We start from the raw sequence: 18,849 nt of genomic DNA, 5'->3' as shown, positions 1-18,849 counted from the left end.
TGAGTCAACCAACTCAGCTGGAAAAAGAAACGAAGCTCCGCTGGGGATCAGACATTCCGCAGGGGGAACTGGGTCAACAAACTCGGCTAAGGATACCCGAAGGGTTAACTGCTTTGGGACACCAAAAAATCTCATTATTGTTAGAAATGTTTTTTCCGCAAATTCAAGATATTTAATCACTCCATTTCTCATTCTTTTTACTTAATCTATTGGATTTCATACAACTACATTACATAATCACACTTCTGAAAATAAAATAAAAATAGTATAAAAATAAAATAAAATGAATATTCCATCTAAGTAAAATAACAATAACAACAGACAACAACAAATTAAAATGCCTACAACAACAACAACAACAATAACAACAACGAGGCAACAACATCAACAACAACGAAGGAAACAACGACAACAATAACAACAAAAACAACAAACAACAACAACACTAATGAAGAATTTGTACCTATCGAAAATGTGATGAGAAACTCAAAGAAGAGTGTCGATTTGAGGTTCCAGCTTCCCTCTTCCTTGAAGAATAATGGTGTTTCTGTTTTGTTCGGTGAAGGAGAATAATGTTTCAGTATCATTCACTAGCTAGGACACAAAAAGTGAACGAGACTTAACATTAAATCTAAAGAAATAAAAAATTGTTTAGAGATTTTTTATCTCGGTTTTCTTAAAAACCGAGGGAACATATCCGACGTAAAAACTATAAAAAAATAAAAAGGTATTTTTAGTTTTAAATAAAACATAAAATTGCAAGCGCTGAGAATCGAAGCTTAAACCCAGAGCATTTAGTTATGTCAGTTTTTGGAAACACTGAGATAAAATATTAAGTTTTAAAAAAATAAAAAATAAATGGTATGTTTCAGGTGATTTGATATCGATTTTTCAATAGTTGAGATTAAAGTTTCGTTATGAAATAAAATATTTGTAGTAGTAATCAAAGAGAGATCAAGAACATTGAACACTTAACGAAAGAAAGATTAAGATGGAAGAGAGACTGAAGCATCAAAATTCTATTATTGAGCTTAAATCAATTGTAATCATTACATTAGAAATATATAGATTCTATTACAAGCTTTGAAACTAACTCAAGAAACTTGTAACTAACAACTTTACTAAAATAGTAAGTTCTCAACTAACTTTCGAGTTCAACTTATTATAAATGGAAAGTCTATGAGTCAAAGTCATCAAATTGGATCCTCTCCAACTTATTGTCTCGTAGTGTCAATTCTGCTTTAATCTAATGGTGGAGAAAGAAAGAAAAAAAATAGGATATCATGGGAGATCAAACCTTTAGATTAAATCCAATGATCAGAAATGGTACAGGAGGAACGGCAGAAGGAAAAAGGCAGCAGAAAATCCGAATCCAAAATCATCCTTCATCAATTCATCACTTAATGGTTTTATGTCTTTCATTCTTTCAACAATAGCAAAATCAATCATTTTAAAAAGTATATTCATTGATCTAGAAGACAGAATATATCTCAAAGACAAATGATTGATGAGTTTTCTCACGCAAACACATAGTAAATTCTTAAGATTTAGTACAAGGAAAAACTGAAAACAACAATAGTTAAAGACTACAACCAAGATTTAATGATACCAGATTAATTTTACAAATCTCTCCATGGCTTGTGGTGGCAAACAATAGTTAAAGATCACTGTCAGCAGATTGTTTACTGTTTCCCTTAAGCACACTATCGAGTTCTTTTTCAAATCTCTCCATGGCTTGTGCTGGCAAACAAAGTGGTACCGTGAAGCCTTCCTCTCCTTTAGCATTTGTAAAAGGTATATAAAGGCAAGCAGTACCATGAAGAGGAGAATCGATAGCTGGGCCTCCATAAACAGCTTTTCCCCAACCAAAATCAATATCTTTAAATCCCAAATGTCTAATATCAGACACTAGAAGCATAAACTCCGTAGGAGTAAACAGAGGTCGACCCTTGATTACAATTAAATCTGCCAATGAATGCATATATTCTTTGGTGACTTTATTTTTTGCATTCTTAACTAAATTCAATACATACATATACCCCAACGTGTTGTCAACAATTTTGCCTGCTGTTGTAATAATAGCAGGATTTGCAACAACATTACCATAGTAACCATTTGGTAATTCTAGGTTTACAGATTTGCCACGTCCATTCACTACGATATTCAATCGAACGCGTTCATTTGAATCTAGTTGTAACGCTATTGTACGACAACGCCAAATGAAAGCAGTGATGATTTCATATTTGGAGTATTCTGGTCGTAGCTTGGTTGGAAGGAGAGAGCGAATTGTGGCTACCTCGTTGGGACCAAAGAAGAAAGATCGTGGCACCATGTTGTCTAAGGATATAACGGTTCCTTTGTTATCATGTGCTTGTTCGAGTTCGGGATGATAACACGTCACTCTTGGTGGGTTCCTTGCGCTTAGAAGTTCTCTGCACCACACCGGTGAGATTGAAGGTTCATTCATTCCACGACATATTTCTGCTAAGGCATTCATGAATTGAACTATACCAAATGCATCACTCATAGTGTGGTTCAAACGAATAGCAAATATGAAACCACCGCACTTGAGGCGTGTTACCTGCAAGTGGTTACAATTCAAGTATCTCAATACTGATTGAGTGATGAAAGATTAATTAATAGATATAGTATATAAAACCTGTACCTGAATAAGCAGCAATGGAGCGTTAAGCATGTTTGAAGAACCAGGAACATCATAAAGAACCTCATCCAAAAAAGAAAATGGAGGAAGAAGATTATCACTGAAATCTTTAAGACTAACATCAGCATCAGCTTCAATGAACAATACGCCTTCTTCATTACAATCCACCATAAGTTTTCTACTAGGACCTTCTCTCAACCTACCTGCAAATGGATAATAAAACACAAGCGTTTCTGCAAGTGCTTTTCTAATGACATCAACAGGGTCTTTTCCTTTCATATTTGGATCATAGTTATAAAACTGTATCAGTGGAACATGTAAACGTAACAGATCCTGGTCATCGATGTCGGATAGTAATTTTACTTCATGAGGTGTTGGTTTCGATGGAGTAACTAATTCAGGAGCACGCTTCTTGACTGGGAATATGAGAGATTGGGCCATAATTGAAAATGGTTTTTGATTGTGTATATTGGATGGAGTTACCAATCCAGGGGTATGCTTCTTCAATGTGAATAGCAGAGATTGGGCAATACTTGATAATGGTTTTTGATGGTATGGTATATCCAAATATTGAAGGCGGGGATAGTGCATATTCGATGGAGAGATCAATTTAAGGGCGCGCCTCCTCATTGTGAATAACAAAAATTGGGTCATAATTGAAAATGGTTTTTAATGGGATGCTATATGCAAAAGTGGAGATGATGTATATATAAGATAATACATCATGTGTAAATCAAATACTTTATTTACATATTTATCAACTAGTCACAATTATTGGAATCCTCATGAAAGGAAACATGAGTTGAAGCACAATTATATCTACAATTATATTCATTTGATCGACACTTGCCCACATGGACGCATACTTAATCGATGCATAATAACAAAAATAAAATTATAAAGTACTTATAAAAAGGAACTTAAGATTTATGTGTCTTAACAACCCGGCAAAAATCTTCTATATTTTACATCGATGCATTATTATTATTATTATTATTATTATTATTATTATTATTATTATTATTATTATTATTATTATTATTATTATTATTATTATTATTATTATTATTATTATTATATTATTATTATTATTATTATTATTATTATTATTATTATTATTATTATTATTATTATTATTATTATTATTATTATTATTATTATTATTATTATTATTATTATATTATTATTATTATTATTATTATTATTATTATTATTATTATTATTATTATATTATTATTATTATTATTATTATTATTATTATTATTATTATTATTATTATTATTATTATTATTATTATATTATTATTATTATTATTATTATTATTATTATTATTATTATTATTATTATTATTATTATTATTATTATTATTATTATTATTATTATTATTATTATTATTATTATTATTATTATTATTATTATTATTATTATTATTATTATATTATTATTATTATTATTATTATTATTATTATTATATTATTTATTTATTATATTATTATTATTATTATTATATTATTATTATTATTATTATTATATTATTATTATATTATTATTATTATTATTATTATTATTATTATTATTATTATTATTATTATTATTATTATTATTATTATTATTATTATTATTATTATTATTATTATTATTATTATTATTATTATTATTATTATTATTATTATTATTATTATTATTATTATATTATTATTATTATTATTATTATTATATTATTATTATTATATTATTATTATTATTATTATTATTATTATTATTATATTATTATTATTATTATTATTATTATTATTATTATTATTATTATTATATTATTATTATTATTATTATTATTATTATTATTATTATTATTATATTATTATTATTATTATTATTATTATTATTATTATTATATTATTATTATTATTATTATTATTATTATTATTATTATTATTATTATTATATTATTATTATATTATTATTATTATTATTATTATTATTATTTATTATTATTATTATTATTATTATTATTATTATTATTATTATTATTATTATTATTATTATTATTATTATTATTATTATTATTATTATTATTATTATATTATTCAAGTGAAATATGATGGTCTAAGATCAATTTTGCTAAACACACAAGTTCTCACCAACTAATCTATAAGATCATAAATCTTTAGAAGAGAATCTCTATTTTTAATAGTGACCTTATTTAACTGTCGATAATCCACACATAATCTCATGCTCCCATCCTTCTTTTTAATCAACAGTATTGGCGTTCTCAAAGGTAATATATTCACTACTAGAAAAACTGTTTTTAGCGTCGGCCATTTACAGACGCTAACTGTGGAAAAACAGACACTAATATGTGGTTAGCGTCGGTCTAGCGTCGGTGTCGGGCCTTGAATAAAAGTTGCGAAGCTACTGTGTAACGTCGGCCAAAGATACACCGACGCTACGTAGCCTCGGGGAGACGGAGGCTAAATCGGACACTAACGGAACCGACGCTATGTTGTTTCAAAATCATGAAAAGTCAATATTATGTTTAGCGTCCGTGTCACCGACACTAAAGTCAACAAAAAAGTCAACAGATAGCGTCCGTGTCACCGACACTAAAGTCAACATAGAAAAGTCTATACTAATATTTAGCCTTGCATACACCGACTCTAAATTCAACAAAAAAGGACAATAACGGGTTGCAACATGACAACCTCACTCGAACAAATTTTTTCAATCCACAATATCATATTTATGGTAAAACATTTGGAAACAATTTTAAACATTCGTGAAAGTAACTACAAAAGTTCTACCCACATTAACTTCCAAAAAACATACACAAAAAGTAATCACATCCGAGATTAATTCATTCTACTAAAAGTACAAGATCAATCTTCATCTAATGATTGATCATCCAAATCGTCATCATAATGATGAGAATGTGATACAAAAGTTGAAGTGTCAAATTTCTTCATCATAAATTCCTTCCAAGCATTCATCTCCCTCTCCATCCTTTGTGCAGTCTCGGTAGCAGCTTTTGCAGCCTCGGTAGCAGCTCGCATTGCTTCGTTAGCCTCTTGTAATTGGGTCGTTGCAGCCTCGGCAATTTGTTCAGCTCTAATTCTAGCTGCTCTTTCAGCTTCTAATGACATCCCAAACATAGAGTGTTGAGGAGTTTGAGATTGTTGGGTAAAACTTTTTGATCCACGTTTTAGATTAATAGCTAAATCTGCAGCGCCATAAACCCGACCACGGTTACGGCCCCCAGCAGCCTCTGTCCATAGCTGATTTACACGCTCTCCATCTAACACCTGAACAACCTCTCCATTCCCTTCTTCAGTTGGCTGAAGTTCTGCATCAAACTTCTCTTTAAAAGTCTTTTGCATAACAAAACATTATAATGCTAAGTTAGTGCTCTGTTAAGAATTTAGAGATGATATGTTGGTTAGAAGTTAGTGCTCTGTTAAGAATTGTTAGAATTTGTTAAATGTTGTTAAAAGGTTGATTTTTATAACAGTTCATATTAGCTTCTATCCAAGTATTTCATATTAGCTTCTATCCAAGTATTTCACCATTTCATATTAGCTTCTATCCAAGTATTTCACCATTTCTATAACAGTTCAATAATCAAAATTTAACAGGTTCCATTTAACATTCAATTCGTAACCAATTTACACTTCATAGTCATAAACTAACATACTAACTTCCTAATAGTTTTTTGATGTCAATAACCAAACAAGCCAAACTACTTTCATTTATTTCCAACAATTCAAACCATGGTAGCCAAACTATAGTAATATATTACATGCTGCGGTTATTTTATGAATTAGGCAGCAATTATGCGATTAGACAGTTACCGAGTGAAAACTGAAGGAAAAATCAGAAGACAATTAATTGGGACTGAATACTGATTTGGATAGACCAAGACTCTTGAATTTCTTGGATAGGAATCCTTTATTCTTTTTTATGCAAAAACTGTGAGTATTGTGTGTCTGTATATTGTAAAACAAATTCCTCTGTTTTGAGAATCATTTTTCAGAGGGTACAGTAATAAATTCTGTGTTTATTCTTTTATTTTCTGAACCATAGATATGAGTTTCTTTCATATATCAATATCAGTATGCTACTACTCAACAATACTAAGGTGAGATTTGCGTATAAAGATTTATTAACCTCTTCCCAAACCTCTCTTTAAACCACAAAAGGACCTTTATGATTATGTTGTGGAAAATTATTGAAAAAGATGTTCGCAAATTCAGGATTGCAAAAATTTACACCTGAAGATGCAAGCCAGATGGTCATTGAAAAAGTGTAAACAACCAAGATTTTTGCTACTAGGTAAAGTTGACTATATGGATCAGTCAAAATCATAATGTGCTATCATGCATTAGGCCTAAAGATAGACCACTTACCTCTAAACTTCTTAAAATTTGGGCTGGGCCTAACACAACCTTATAAAATGACTAGTAAGATGTGGACAGCTCCCACTTATAAACACATTAAACGAATTCACTGCAGCACCAGTCTGAAACACTTCCAAATCACATAACAATTGATTCAAAACATGAGCTAATGCAACAACATATAGTAGTATCCCATTGACTAACTGATTAAAACAAGACTAACTTCTTCACTTAACAAATTCTAACTGTTCTAAACATCAACCGAACTAACTATAGCTACCCATTAGTTTCTTGAATTTTGAACGTAAAATATAACTACCAAATATATATCTGCAGTAGGTGAAGGCCTTGAAGTAACATAATGTGTATATGGAATCGTATGATGTACTATTCATTTTCATTCAGATAAATAGTTGGATATATTAAAAGGTGTTCTAACTTACAGCAAATATTTGTTAGTGTTAGGACTGTTAGTGTTAGGACTGCAACTAAAACAAATATCAAACAGCACAGCAAACTGATTGCAGGAATTTCAAACTGATAGTTACGAGAACTTACATAAGTAGATGCAGCACGACTGTCAACCCATTCACCATTTTTCCTCTTGTGTGTTTTTAAAAATAACTCATCGGGACGCAGATCCCTTTGAAGTTCACGTGACTACAAAAATCAAATAATCCAATAATCAATACAGAATACGAGTAAAACTGTCAAGATATAAAGAATCTTCATAATAATAATAATTTGTTAGGATTTTATTACTTACAAGTTGAAGTGCAACATCAATATGAGCCTTACGGCCTGTGGTGTGGACTGCTCCGCCTCTTGCGGAAGCTCGATTGGTCTTGTTTTGAGAAGACACAACCAAAAACTCGGTCTTTTTCCAATAAGTTTGAAGTTCAACCCAAGCATCATCACCAATCCATGAAGGTCGAGTCCCTTTTCTCCTCGCCTTCCCCAACATGTCGTTTAATCGTTTTCTTCCTTTTTTTTCAAATGCACTATAGACAAATGCATGATCGAAAGGATCCCACGAAACCTTCTCCTAAAAATAATTAAAATCACATAATTAATATTAATAACCAATTAGTTACTTTTTTAAATATAATTTGATCAACTTAAGTGACAAAAGTCAATAAATACTTACTCCAAACAACTTAAACCAATCAGCTTTCGTATCAGGATCGAGTGCAGACCAATGATGTATAGGTTTATAAAATTGTTTGCGTATCGCATAATTAATGGCACCAGCAACTTCTTTGGCAGGAACTAGCCTACAAAATACAATAATAAAACTACTAAATTATTAAGAATCATATGGATAGTAATATTCTCAACTTTCTTAACAGGTTATATATATTATAGACAAAATACAATAATAAAACTACTAAATTATTAAATTATGAGAATATATATGACTTACCCAGTACCAGATGGTTTTATAATAACTTTCCCATTCTCATCTATTGTTGGCACAAGAGGGGTAATAGTTTCTTGACCCACCGCCTCATCCTCATCAGCATCCACATCTTCCTCCTCTGCCAAATTTGAAGGGCTAGCCATTGTTTGAAGGTTTATACTTTGAGGGCCAGCCATTGTTTGATGGCTTAAAGTTGGAGTAGGAATAAAACTGAATTTCTCAAAGGTAGTGGCATGAACAGGTACTACAGTTGGAGCTGGTGTTGGCATCGACGATGCAGCCTGCACAGACGATGCTGCCTGAGCTTGTGTTGGCATCGACGATGCAGCCTGCACGGACGATGCTGCCTGAGCTGGTGTTGGCATCAACGATGCAGCCTGCACACACGATTTTTTAGAAGCTGATGTTGGCATTGATGATGCAACCTGCACGGACGATGCTTCCTGAGCTGGTGTTGGCATCGACGATGCAGCCTGCACAGATGATTTTTTCGAAGCTGATGTCGGCATCGACGATGCAACCTGCACGGACGGTGCTGCCTGAGCTGGTGTTGGTGCCGATGATGCATCCTGCATAGACAATGTTGTTTGAGCAGGTTTCCTAACGATATGCTTCTTGTTAATTATGCGATTTCGTTCTTCTTGAAGTTTTCCTGGTGCTAATACCTTAGCTTTTCCACCTCTTTTAGTCATCTGTTGTCATAAAAATAAAAGGATTAGTTAGTGTCACACTCTTAACAGTATCATAACATTATCAAATGCAGTTTCTGATAAAATTAAAAGTAAAAGAAAAGATGTGGCGAGTATAATATTAAATTAATTTTAGTTCAACAAATGCATAGTAAAGTCACTGCAAATTATTTCATCAATTGTGAAAGCATCACTTCTGAAAACAACAGTGGAAAGAATGCATAAGATACATTTACACAACAGTGGATATGATAATATAAAATAATTCCTCGCAAATGTAATTTAACAGTCTATACTTGGCAGCATCAAGTTACAATGATATATCAAAATGAAAAGTTTAGTACGATATCCTACCTGCATCTGATTGAAGGAAAAGGTTGCAAAGTGGGAAACAGAAATGCAACCGAAAAAGGACAAAATAGAAAGTACTCAGAAGTCATCAGAAAATCCATTAATCAAGGAAATCTACAGTGTTCAAATATTCCATTATAGAAACCCTGTAATCAAATACAAAGGAATGCTGCTAACAAAGGATGGGTAAACAAAGAAAAAGTTCTCTACAGGGAAAAGATAAATGCACAGCGACTTAATTTATCTTCATCAATGCCCTCTATCTGCTTCACTAGTAGAGCAATCAAAAATCTCTTCAAACACATCTAATTGTGACATGTCACGCAAACAAGATATTGCTTCAATTTCTACATTGGGTAGCGCCGGTAACATCCCATCAGATTGATAAGGTACTTCATCCTCTATGTTGTCAATCTCTACGCGACCCCTTGGTTTTGTGGTGATTGCCGCACACCATCCACGCATATCTCTACACATTTCTGGATATGGGACATAATACACTTGTCTTGCATTTTGCGCAAGGATGAAAGGATCATAAGGACGATAACGTTTATCCATCTTAATATCCACAGTTTTATATTGTGGGTGAACCTTTGTGCCCGTATTCCTTGTTGGATCAAACCATTCACAATAAAAAACTGGAATCTTATGCTTCAGACCAAAGTAATCTAGCTCAAAGATATGTTTGATTATTCCATAAAAATCAGTATTTCCTCCTTCTGCAAGACCTTTCACGTGCACACCACAATTGCTAGTTTTTCTACCTTTGCTCCATTCTTCAGTATGAAACTTGTACCCATTGATAAAATACATGTTCCATGATATGGCCATTGATGCAGGACTGCGAGACAAGGCAATTATATCTTGGTTAGTAACTCCATTTGTCTCCTCATTTACATATTTCTTCAGCCATATGGGAAACTCTATATGTATGCGCCCAGATGAATCTTCTATATCTAGAGAGTGGTTCTCTAAGAATATGCTGAAATAAATCACACGATTCATAAGTAAATATCTATTATGATATGCATCAATAATTTGATTGAATATATTATGATGCACACTTACTCAAGATATGGTTTAACCTCATCACAATTTATCAAGACATGCACATGTGAAGACTTCCATTCCTTATCAGATAGAAAATATTTTCGTGACTTCCCACTTGGTCGACCGCCACTTTGTAGAATGGACATTGTAGGTAGAATGTCATCATTGTCTAAATGAGGTTTGTTACTAAGATTTATGGTTGGCAACAAACGGAAAGAGTTGAAATAATGAGAGCAAAAGTAATTTGTCTCGCGATGTATATAATCACTGCATATGGAACCTTCAACTCTAGCCTTATTTGTCACTGCCCTCTTTGAGACTCCCATAAATCTGCACATTCAATCATTCCACGTTTATTAATTTATGATAAACATGCAATAACTTAATAAAATCAACCACAACAATTACCTTTCGAATGGATACATCCATCGGTACTGTACTGGACCACCTAGAATTGCTTCTTTGGCAAGATGGATTGGAAGATGCTCCATTGAGTCAAAGAAACCTGGTGGAAAAATCCTTTCCAACTTGCATATGATAATTGGAATATTCTCATCCAACTTAATTAAGTCGTCCATCCTCAATGTATTGCAACAAAGATCTTTAAAGAATCGACTTAGCTCAGTTAATGGTTTCCAAACCAAATCTGGCAATGAATGGAATGCAATTGGGAGTAAACATTCCATGAAAACATGACAATCATGGCTCTTCATCCCATGCACCGTACCCTTTTCTACATTCGCACACCTACTGAGGTTTGAAGCATAGCCATCTGGCATTCTCAATTCCTTAAGCCATTTACAAACCAACTTGGCTTCAGATTTGGTTAGAGTGTAACTAGCCTTTGGTTTACCATTCTTTCCGTTTTCTAAGGGTTGGAGCTCCAAGTCCCCGCGAAAGCATAATTTAGCCAAGTCTTCTCTTGCCTTTTCATTATCCTTTGTTTTATCCTTAACATTCATGACAGTATTAAATATATTATCGAAGACGTTTTTTTCTATGTGCATCACATCGAGGTTATGCCTTAACAAATTATCCTTCCAATATGGGAGATCCCAAAAAATACTTCGCTTTTTCCAATTGTGATCCACTGCATACCCTTCGAATTCTTTCCATTTCGCCTCCCATCCAATTTCAGTAACTTTTGGAAAATTACTTATTACCGCCCATATATCTTTCCCTGTGGAAATGGGAGGTGGCTCATTGGTCACAACCCTATTTTTTAGGAAACTTCTTTTACTCCTTCTGAAGGAGTGATTAGATGGCAAGAAACGACGATGACAGTCAAACCAGGAATTCTTATGGCCACTTTTCAAGGTGAAAGCATCAGTGTGTTCCATACAATGAGGGCATGCCAATTTACCTTGTGTTCCCCATCCAGATAACATACCATAGGCTGGAAAATCATTAATTGTCCACATCAAGCAGGCTTTCATGATGAAGTTTTGTTTTGTAGATATATCATAGGTCAATATTCCATTGGACCACAATCGATGTAGATCATCAATCAATGGTTGCAAGTAGACATCTATCTTTAATTTAGGGTTTTTAGGTCCGGGTATGAGGCATGCCAAAAACAAGTATGGTTTGGTCATGCACATTTCAGGGGGGAGATTATACGGAGTAACTATTATTGGCCAACATGAGTATGGAGAAGCAGACGCTTGAATGTAAGGAGTAAAACCATCTGAACACAGACCCAACCTTACATTTCTGGGTTCCCTAGAAAAGTCAGGATATACACTATCAAAATGTTTCCATGCTTTTCCATCTGACGGGTGGCGAAGGATGTTGGAACTATTTTTGTTCATGTGATGCCATCTCATTTCACTTGCCGACTCAGTTGATGCATACAATCTTTGTAATCTGGGAATGATTGGGAAGTAGAACATTCTCTTCACTGGGATATCTTTGTACTTTCCCATGCCAGTCTTGCGAGGAATGAACCTAGGAGCATTACAAAATTTGCACTCTGATAGATTGCTATCATCCTTGTAATATAACATACAACCATTCTTACAACAATCAATCTTCTCAACCTTTAGCCCTAACTTAGATACCAACTGTGTTGCTTGGTAATAGTTATCGGGCAAGCCTTTTTGAACTGGACATACACTTTTAAGCATTTGTGCAACAAAATCTAAACCTTTTTGTGGTACATGCCAATTAGACCTAATTTCAAGAAGTTGAGTAGATATTGATAATATTGATTGGGTAGCTCCCTCATAAATGGGCTTGTTGAAAGATATCAACTTGTCATAAAATCGTTTGGCATCTTCGTTGGGAAACTCATCCTCCGTATATTCCTCAACTTCTATGTTATCATTCACGTGAGAGAATACTCCATAAGGCCTAAAAGCATCATACACCATCTGATTCATTGCCTCAATTTGGTCATCATGATGCACATGCTCACTACTATTTGAATCATTCCTTGTATTAACATTGAGCTCTACTTCTCCATGTTGAGTCCAAATCCAATAGTCTCGTTGAAATCCATCTCGATACAAGTGAAGTCTAACATTAGTTGGTGTTCTTATCTTGAGACACTTGCAATTTATACACGGACACCTTATCCCTCCCTCAGATTTACAAATAGGTTGTTTCAAAGCCCTCTTTACGAAGTCTTTAACCCCGCGAACATACTCTTCTTTCAATCCGTGTCTATTGGAATATACTCTATCGTACATCCAAGTACGATCCATTTTCTATAAGGCAAACAATTAACTCGTCAACCACTGAAAATTAAAACATATATTAGACAAAAATGAATGGCTGATAAGTTCCTAATGGGTATTAGGAGAAAATCAGATAACTTCCTAATGGGTATTAGGAGAGAATAGAATACATGCATTCCAAGGGATTTTTATTTTATTTTCAGTGGTTCAAAAATTAAACATGACGAACATACCAAATTTTAATACTATTGTACATTATTATTTCAGACTAAAACAAATCCAATAAGCTGCTGTATATTTTAACAAATCCAATAAGCTATTGTACTCACTTCCTGAAATCTAACTAAAACAATGTAAGCCTTAATTCTTAGTTTATTTTTTAATGTAAACCGAACCATATGCTTCATATACATTCAATGATCATTAACAAGTGATTCAAATGCAGACTTGCAGAGAGTGTGGATCAAAAATTCGCAAGTGTCACATATGTAGAACGAAAATCAACAATCGTATCAGATTGTTTCCTGGCTGATTGACAATGGAGTATAAACAATTCGCAAGTCTTTTTTTACTAACTGAAATCAACAATCCATACTGTTACACTATATCACGAGAGATCTTTGATAAACTTGCTCTTCCATGAAGTTTGTGTTATAATATTATTGGCTGCCTGTATCTGAGTTGCAATATGCTTTTGCTAGTGGAAGGTTTTTTTCCCTGAAAGCCAAAACTCAACCTTTTGTATTGAAAACAGAGGCATAAGGAATGCCACAAATACAAAAGGATTCCAAAAGCAAAAAGCACAGGTAGAAAAACAACCAGCAAGTCCATCCAGCAACAACACTACAGCTCCTCTCCCACTCTCCTACTTGATTCCACTAGAACAGAAAATAAAACACTGCTACCCCTAAACTAAATGCTTGAAAGAATACAGCAACAGGCTTTTAAACTGATTTAGCTGCAGCATGACTACGTCTACAGAAGCCAACAACATCAGTAACAACTGAAAGCCGCCTCTAACACCTGCTGCTCCTGACAAATTCACTGTATCACTCAAAAACACAGAGACTTCCCACCCTTTACATGATCCATCCCAAACATTCTTTCGGAAATGACATTTATTGCCAAAAAGAATATGAGAAACCTTTCACTTTAGCCGATAGCCATTTCCAAGAGTTCAATTGAATTTCTTCCATAATATTAACTACCCTGCAGTCTGATGTTCTGAACACCTTCTCATTTCATCTTCTCCTAATATTCCATATGTATCCTAGAAAAATGAGACACATAGACAACCTTCCTTCAGCCATGTTTGGACCTCACTCCATACCAAAAACGCGTGCGGACTTTGGAAGAAAATGTGTGAGACATTCTCTTCACTACCACAGGCAAACAGACATGAATTTTGATATTCAACTAAGATGCCTCTTTTTTATAAGTTAATTGTAGTCGAGATTTTGTTTTGCCAAATTCTCCACACAAGCACAAACATTCTTAATGAAACAAATTTGTTCCAAGCATACGCTAGTTCTTTTTCAACCCTGATACCTCTTAGCAAACCATCCATAATTGTACAATAAGTCTCCTTAAACGAATATTCCCCTAAATTCTAAGCATGTTTATACTCTAAATTCTAAGCCGTAATGATCTAATGACTGAAAAATGGCATGTTTATATTCTCATCAAGCATGTTTATACTCTAAATTCTAAGCCGTAATGATCTAATGACTGAAAAATGGCATATCAAATAAAATGTCTAAAAGGCACTGAGCACAGGCCATAGGGCACTAAAAATGACATGACTCAACAAAATGAAAGCTAAAACCAATGCAGAGAATCAACTCCAACAAGGGATGCGTACTGTTCCTGACAAACTCAAAGATCGCAATTCTTAAACAAAATATATGACCAAAACCAAAGCATAATACATAATTTAAATAAACAATCACTTGGAATATATATGATAACAGCTTTAAATTGTTTGTAATCATACCTCTGTCCTATAGCGTGTATCAGCTGGTGGAATCTTTAGTCTTGCCTTCCAATCTTGTGAACTAACATACAAAATCAATTGAGAATAAAATTAAAAGACATTCTTTTCTTAGGGAAAAACAATCACATTAGCTTTATCTGGCAGTAGAATAATTGAATTTTACAAGCTATTTTCAAACCTTTCATAAACACATGATAGAGCAAACATCAACCAATATCATATTAGATTTGCAATAGCAAGGCATTAGAAATCATTGTAAACATCATCAAATCAACTTTACATTAGAGCACTATACAGAAATTAATGCAATTCTGGTTATGTTGGACAGAGATAAAACACTCAGAACCTAGAACTTCATAAAACACTATCAAACATTCAGCTTCCCTGCTCAAATTTGAGTTTCAGCGATCATTTACAGACCATGATAATAACTTTCAAAATCATATAAAGCTCTTGATTAAATGAAAAAAAAATCTAATTTGATTCTTCACTAGATAGAAAAAGAAAATAAAACCAATTTACTACATAAGACAGGAAAATTAAGCAAACCACAGTGGAAGGAGACAGATTGCTATCAACAGTTAAGAAAAGAGTTGGCGAGCTAAAATAATCAAGCTATCAAAGTTACACAAACCATATCAACGAACAAACATTAACAGCAAACAACCACGCACACAAATCGCATATAAGAGGAGAGGATTCCCTCCTACAGCAAGATATCACCGAATAGACAGCCTGGGCAAACAACCACGCACACAAATGTATAAACATCGAAAAGGATTCACGGATTAGGGATTCACCGAATATGCATTACCTTTGATGATTCAGAAACCCTTTAATGAGGGATTTTGAATTAGGGATTCTTCAATGGATTCACGGATTAGGGATTCACGAATCGGTTCACGAAATTGGGAAAAAACGGATTCACGAAATTGGGAATTAGGGTTTTCGTGTTGTGAAATGAAATGGAGGGAGAGTGAAAAATGACGAGGGAAAAGGAAAGAGGGAAATAAGCTGTCGCGCAATTTTTAGAAAATTCCTTAGCGTCCGCCAAGCGGACTCTACTTAATAAATAAAATACTTAAACCTTAAATATATATACATATTATAGATAAATAAATGGAAAAATTATATGTTATAATAATAGCGTCGGCTACGCAGTCTCTAAGTAAATAAATACTAATTAAAAAATAATGCTACTAGATAGAGTCGGTCACACCGACCCTAAATAAATTAATCAAACATTCTTCAAAGGTAACATAACAAGTAGTGTCGGTTTTGCCGACACTATTAAAAAAAATAACTTGTCTTAAGTGATGTACGTAAATAGAGTCCGTTAGTGTAGGCTTAGCCGACACTAATAGTGTCCGTGTCGGTGGCCGACTCTAAACTAGGAGGCTAAAATGACTTATTCTAGTAGTGATTAGACCTCACAAATTTCTTCTCTAAAAACTCCTTCAGGTGCTTCTTAAGCTCACTCAATTCTGATGCAAATATTTTATACGGTGACATCGATATAGGTCTAATACTGGCCTTTAGTTTTGATGATAACAATGCATTGTTTCTTAGAAAACAATTTTGTACACTAATGATTTTTATCTAGTGTGTAGCTTTTTCTAACAGGTTCTAACTCTGAAGCAATAACGCGAGGCGTCATTATATTTTTGAATCAACACACTCTGACTCTAAGGAGATACAAGCATGTTACAAGATGCTGTCAAGTTCTAGAAAGCTCTTAGACAATGGTTATGATAAATGTTCGTGCTAAAGCTTCTGACTACGACTCTGATTGTTAGAGCCTCTGAAGGTTTGTTTTCCTTCAAGATTCTACACTCTGGTTCTGAAGATTCTAAAGAACAAGATCTGAAGACTCTAAAGATCAGGTTCTGAGGAACTGTGTCAAGACTCTCAAGACCAAGACTCTAAAGATTCTATCAATTTGTCTCTAGATCCTTTTAAGCATGTTTCAACATCATTTTATCATTAGCCTCTGTAGATTAGAAGATAAGATAAAAATGTTTTGCATTAGGATAATTGTACACGGTACAAAATCACCCTTTCCACCACTACCCTAATTTTGTAGGATGAGCACAGTACTATTGTACCATTTTGCGGCTTGTATGCAAACCATTATGAAAGAGACACTCGCACTTCAGTATTCTAATTCTACCTTGCAACGAATCTCTTATATGGCTATAAAAGGAGACTTGAAGATTAGAAGAAGTTGTTAACTCTTTGCTAATGCTTTGATAATGCTCACACTACTGAACATAGACACACTTTTGCCTTAGTAAATATTATATGTGTATATTATTGGTAAACACACGAGAGTGTTTGTTCGTTACTGTGTGAGAAATATTCATTGTATTAACTTGTGTTAATCTGCTTTTTAGAAGCATTCTTTGTTAACACAACTTGTAAATCTCAAATCTGTTTGAGTGGTTTCCTTGGGTAACTAGGTTTTAGTCAGATAGACTCAAGAAGACAAGGAAGGTTTCTCTTTGTGGTGTCTGTAACTAGGTTTTGATTATAATGGATTAAGTCCTTATTGAGAAGGCGAAATCACCTTGGTAGGGTGGGCTGGAGGTAGCTTCGTTAATAATGAACCAGTATAAAAAATAACGTTGTTATTTTTCTTGTTCATGATATTGTTTTATCAAATTGGTTTTAAAAAAGTTTTTATTTTTAGAAACTCAATTCAAACTCCTCTTTCTTGTGTTTCTTGCCAACTTCAGTACTAAGTACAAATCTATTGCAAATTAAATTTCACGCTCAGGCGGCAAATCATCCTTGCCATCAAAGTAATCATCAGGGAAATTGCACACAACCGGAAGATTAGCAATCAAAGCTTCACTCTCTACTTTCAAGGAAGCTAGCATCATTACACTTAGGCATCCTGTTTCGAGGACATCTCTACTTGGTTGGCGGATATAAATCTCAAATCCCTACTACCTTCCGACTATGAAACAACACAGTCTTATTAGAATAATTTATGTAAACTTGGTTACAGGATATCTGGTTCACTCCCAAAATAACGTCTAGTTGACTTATAGGTAAAAAAAATTAAGTCAACTCCAAAGTCTCCACCATAAATGGACATGGGATAATTTTGACAAACTAACGATGTGGCTACAGAACCATTGGAAGGTGTCTCAATGACCATATTAAATTTCATAAGAGACACTACTAGATTTAGCATGTTAACACAATAATGTGATATGAATGATTCATTGCACCCGTATCGATGATAATAATTAAGGATATACCATTTATGAAATATGTACCTTGAATCAGTTTATCCGACCCCGAGGCTTTAACACCACTAAGAGCAAAGATTTTCCCATTGGCTTGAGCACGCTGACCAATACCTGGTTCTCTCTTTGGTTTTTGACAATAAGTGTTGATGTAACCCTACTCCCCACAATTGAAACATGTTGGAGCTGCATCCTTGCACTAAAAGACTCAGTGACCTAGCTTTCCACATTTTCCACACCTCATAGGAGTAGAAGCACCTCCCCCACTATTCTCATTCTCGATTATGGCTTTCTATTTTTTTTTTGGAACTTGGGGTGTCATAAGACTTGCCACGATTCTGATTACCAAATTTATTCTCGT

At 33.5% G+C, this 18,849-nt stretch overlaps 3 protein-coding genes across 3 annotated transcripts; all 3 read right to left on the bottom strand.

The window, feature by feature from the left end:
• Nucleotides 1-1,454: 1,454 nt before the first annotated feature.
• On the bottom strand, nt 1,455-3,340 carry LOC127093155 (benzyl alcohol O-benzoyltransferase). The gene is made up of 2 exons (XM_051032060.1): nt 2,666-3,340; nt 1,455-2,581 (listed from the first exon to the last, which is right to left on the bottom strand). The coding sequence occupies exons 1-2, from the start codon at nt 3,314-3,316 to the stop codon at nt 1,658-1,660; spliced, it is 1,575 nt and encodes a 524-aa protein (XP_050888017.1). The 5' UTR covers nt 3,317-3,340; the 3' UTR covers nt 1,455-1,657.
• A 2,198-nt stretch (nt 3,341-5,538) lies between these two features.
• Nucleotides 5,539-9,165, bottom strand: LOC127095108 (uncharacterized). The gene is made up of 5 exons (XM_051033843.1): nt 8,477-9,165; nt 8,201-8,327; nt 7,820-8,098; nt 7,612-7,713; nt 5,539-6,027 (listed from the first exon to the last, which is right to left on the bottom strand). The coding sequence occupies exons 1-5, from the start codon at nt 9,163-9,165 to the stop codon at nt 5,539-5,541; spliced, it is 1,686 nt and encodes a 561-aa protein (XP_050889800.1).
• A 597-nt stretch (nt 9,166-9,762) lies between these two features.
• On the bottom strand, nt 9,763-13,268 carry LOC127095107 (uncharacterized). Its single transcript, XM_051033842.1, has 3 exons — nt 10,972-13,268; nt 10,582-10,893; nt 9,763-10,495 (listed from the first exon to the last, which is right to left on the bottom strand). Exons 1-3 carry the CDS (start codon nt 13,266-13,268, stop codon nt 9,763-9,765), a joined length of 3,342 nt encoding a protein of 1,113 aa, XP_050889799.1.
• Between the last annotated feature and the right edge of the window lie 5,581 nt (nt 13,269-18,849).

This window comes from Lathyrus oleraceus, chromosome 6, assembly GCF_024323335.1.
Source record: "Lathyrus oleraceus cultivar Zhongwan6 chromosome 6, CAAS_Psat_ZW6_1.0, whole genome shotgun sequence".
Classification (NCBI taxonomy): Eukaryota; Viridiplantae; Streptophyta; class Magnoliopsida; order Fabales; family Fabaceae; genus Lathyrus; species Lathyrus oleraceus.
This window is presented reverse-complemented; position numbering and strand designations above follow the sequence as displayed.

Excerpts from the sequence above, each read along its gene's own strand:
- LOC127093155 (XM_051032060.1), bottom strand. The coding sequence starts at position 3,316 with ATGACCCAATTTTTGTTATTCACAATGAGGAGGCGCGCCCTTAAATTG. Across the intron at positions 2,582-2,665 it reads CTCCATTGCTGCTTATTCAG|GTAACACGCCTCAAGTGCGG; the intron begins GTACAGGTTTTA and ends AACCACTTGCAG.
- LOC127095108 (XM_051033843.1), bottom strand. The coding sequence starts at position 9,165 with ATGACTAAAAGAGGTGGAAAAGCTAAGGTATTAGCACCAGGAAAACTT. Across the intron at positions 8,328-8,476 it reads ATAAAACCATCTGGTACTGG|GCTAGTTCCTGCCAAAGAAG; the intron begins GTAAGTCATATA and ends TGTATTTTGTAG. Across the intron at positions 8,099-8,200 it reads ATTGGTTTAAGTTGTTTGGA|GAGAAGGTTTCGTGGGATCC; the intron begins GTAAGTATTTAT and ends AATTATTTTTAG.
- LOC127095107 (XM_051033842.1), bottom strand. The coding sequence starts at position 13,268 with ATGGATCGTACTTGGATGTACGATAGAGTATATTCCAATAGACACGGA. Across the intron at positions 10,894-10,971 it reads TGGATGTATCCATTCGAAAG|ATTTATGGGAGTCTCAAAGA; the intron begins GTAATTGTTGTG and ends TTGAATGTGCAG. Across the intron at positions 10,496-10,581 it reads GAGGTTAAACCATATCTTGA|CATATTCTTAGAGAACCACT; the intron begins GTAAGTGTGCAT and ends GATTTATTTCAG.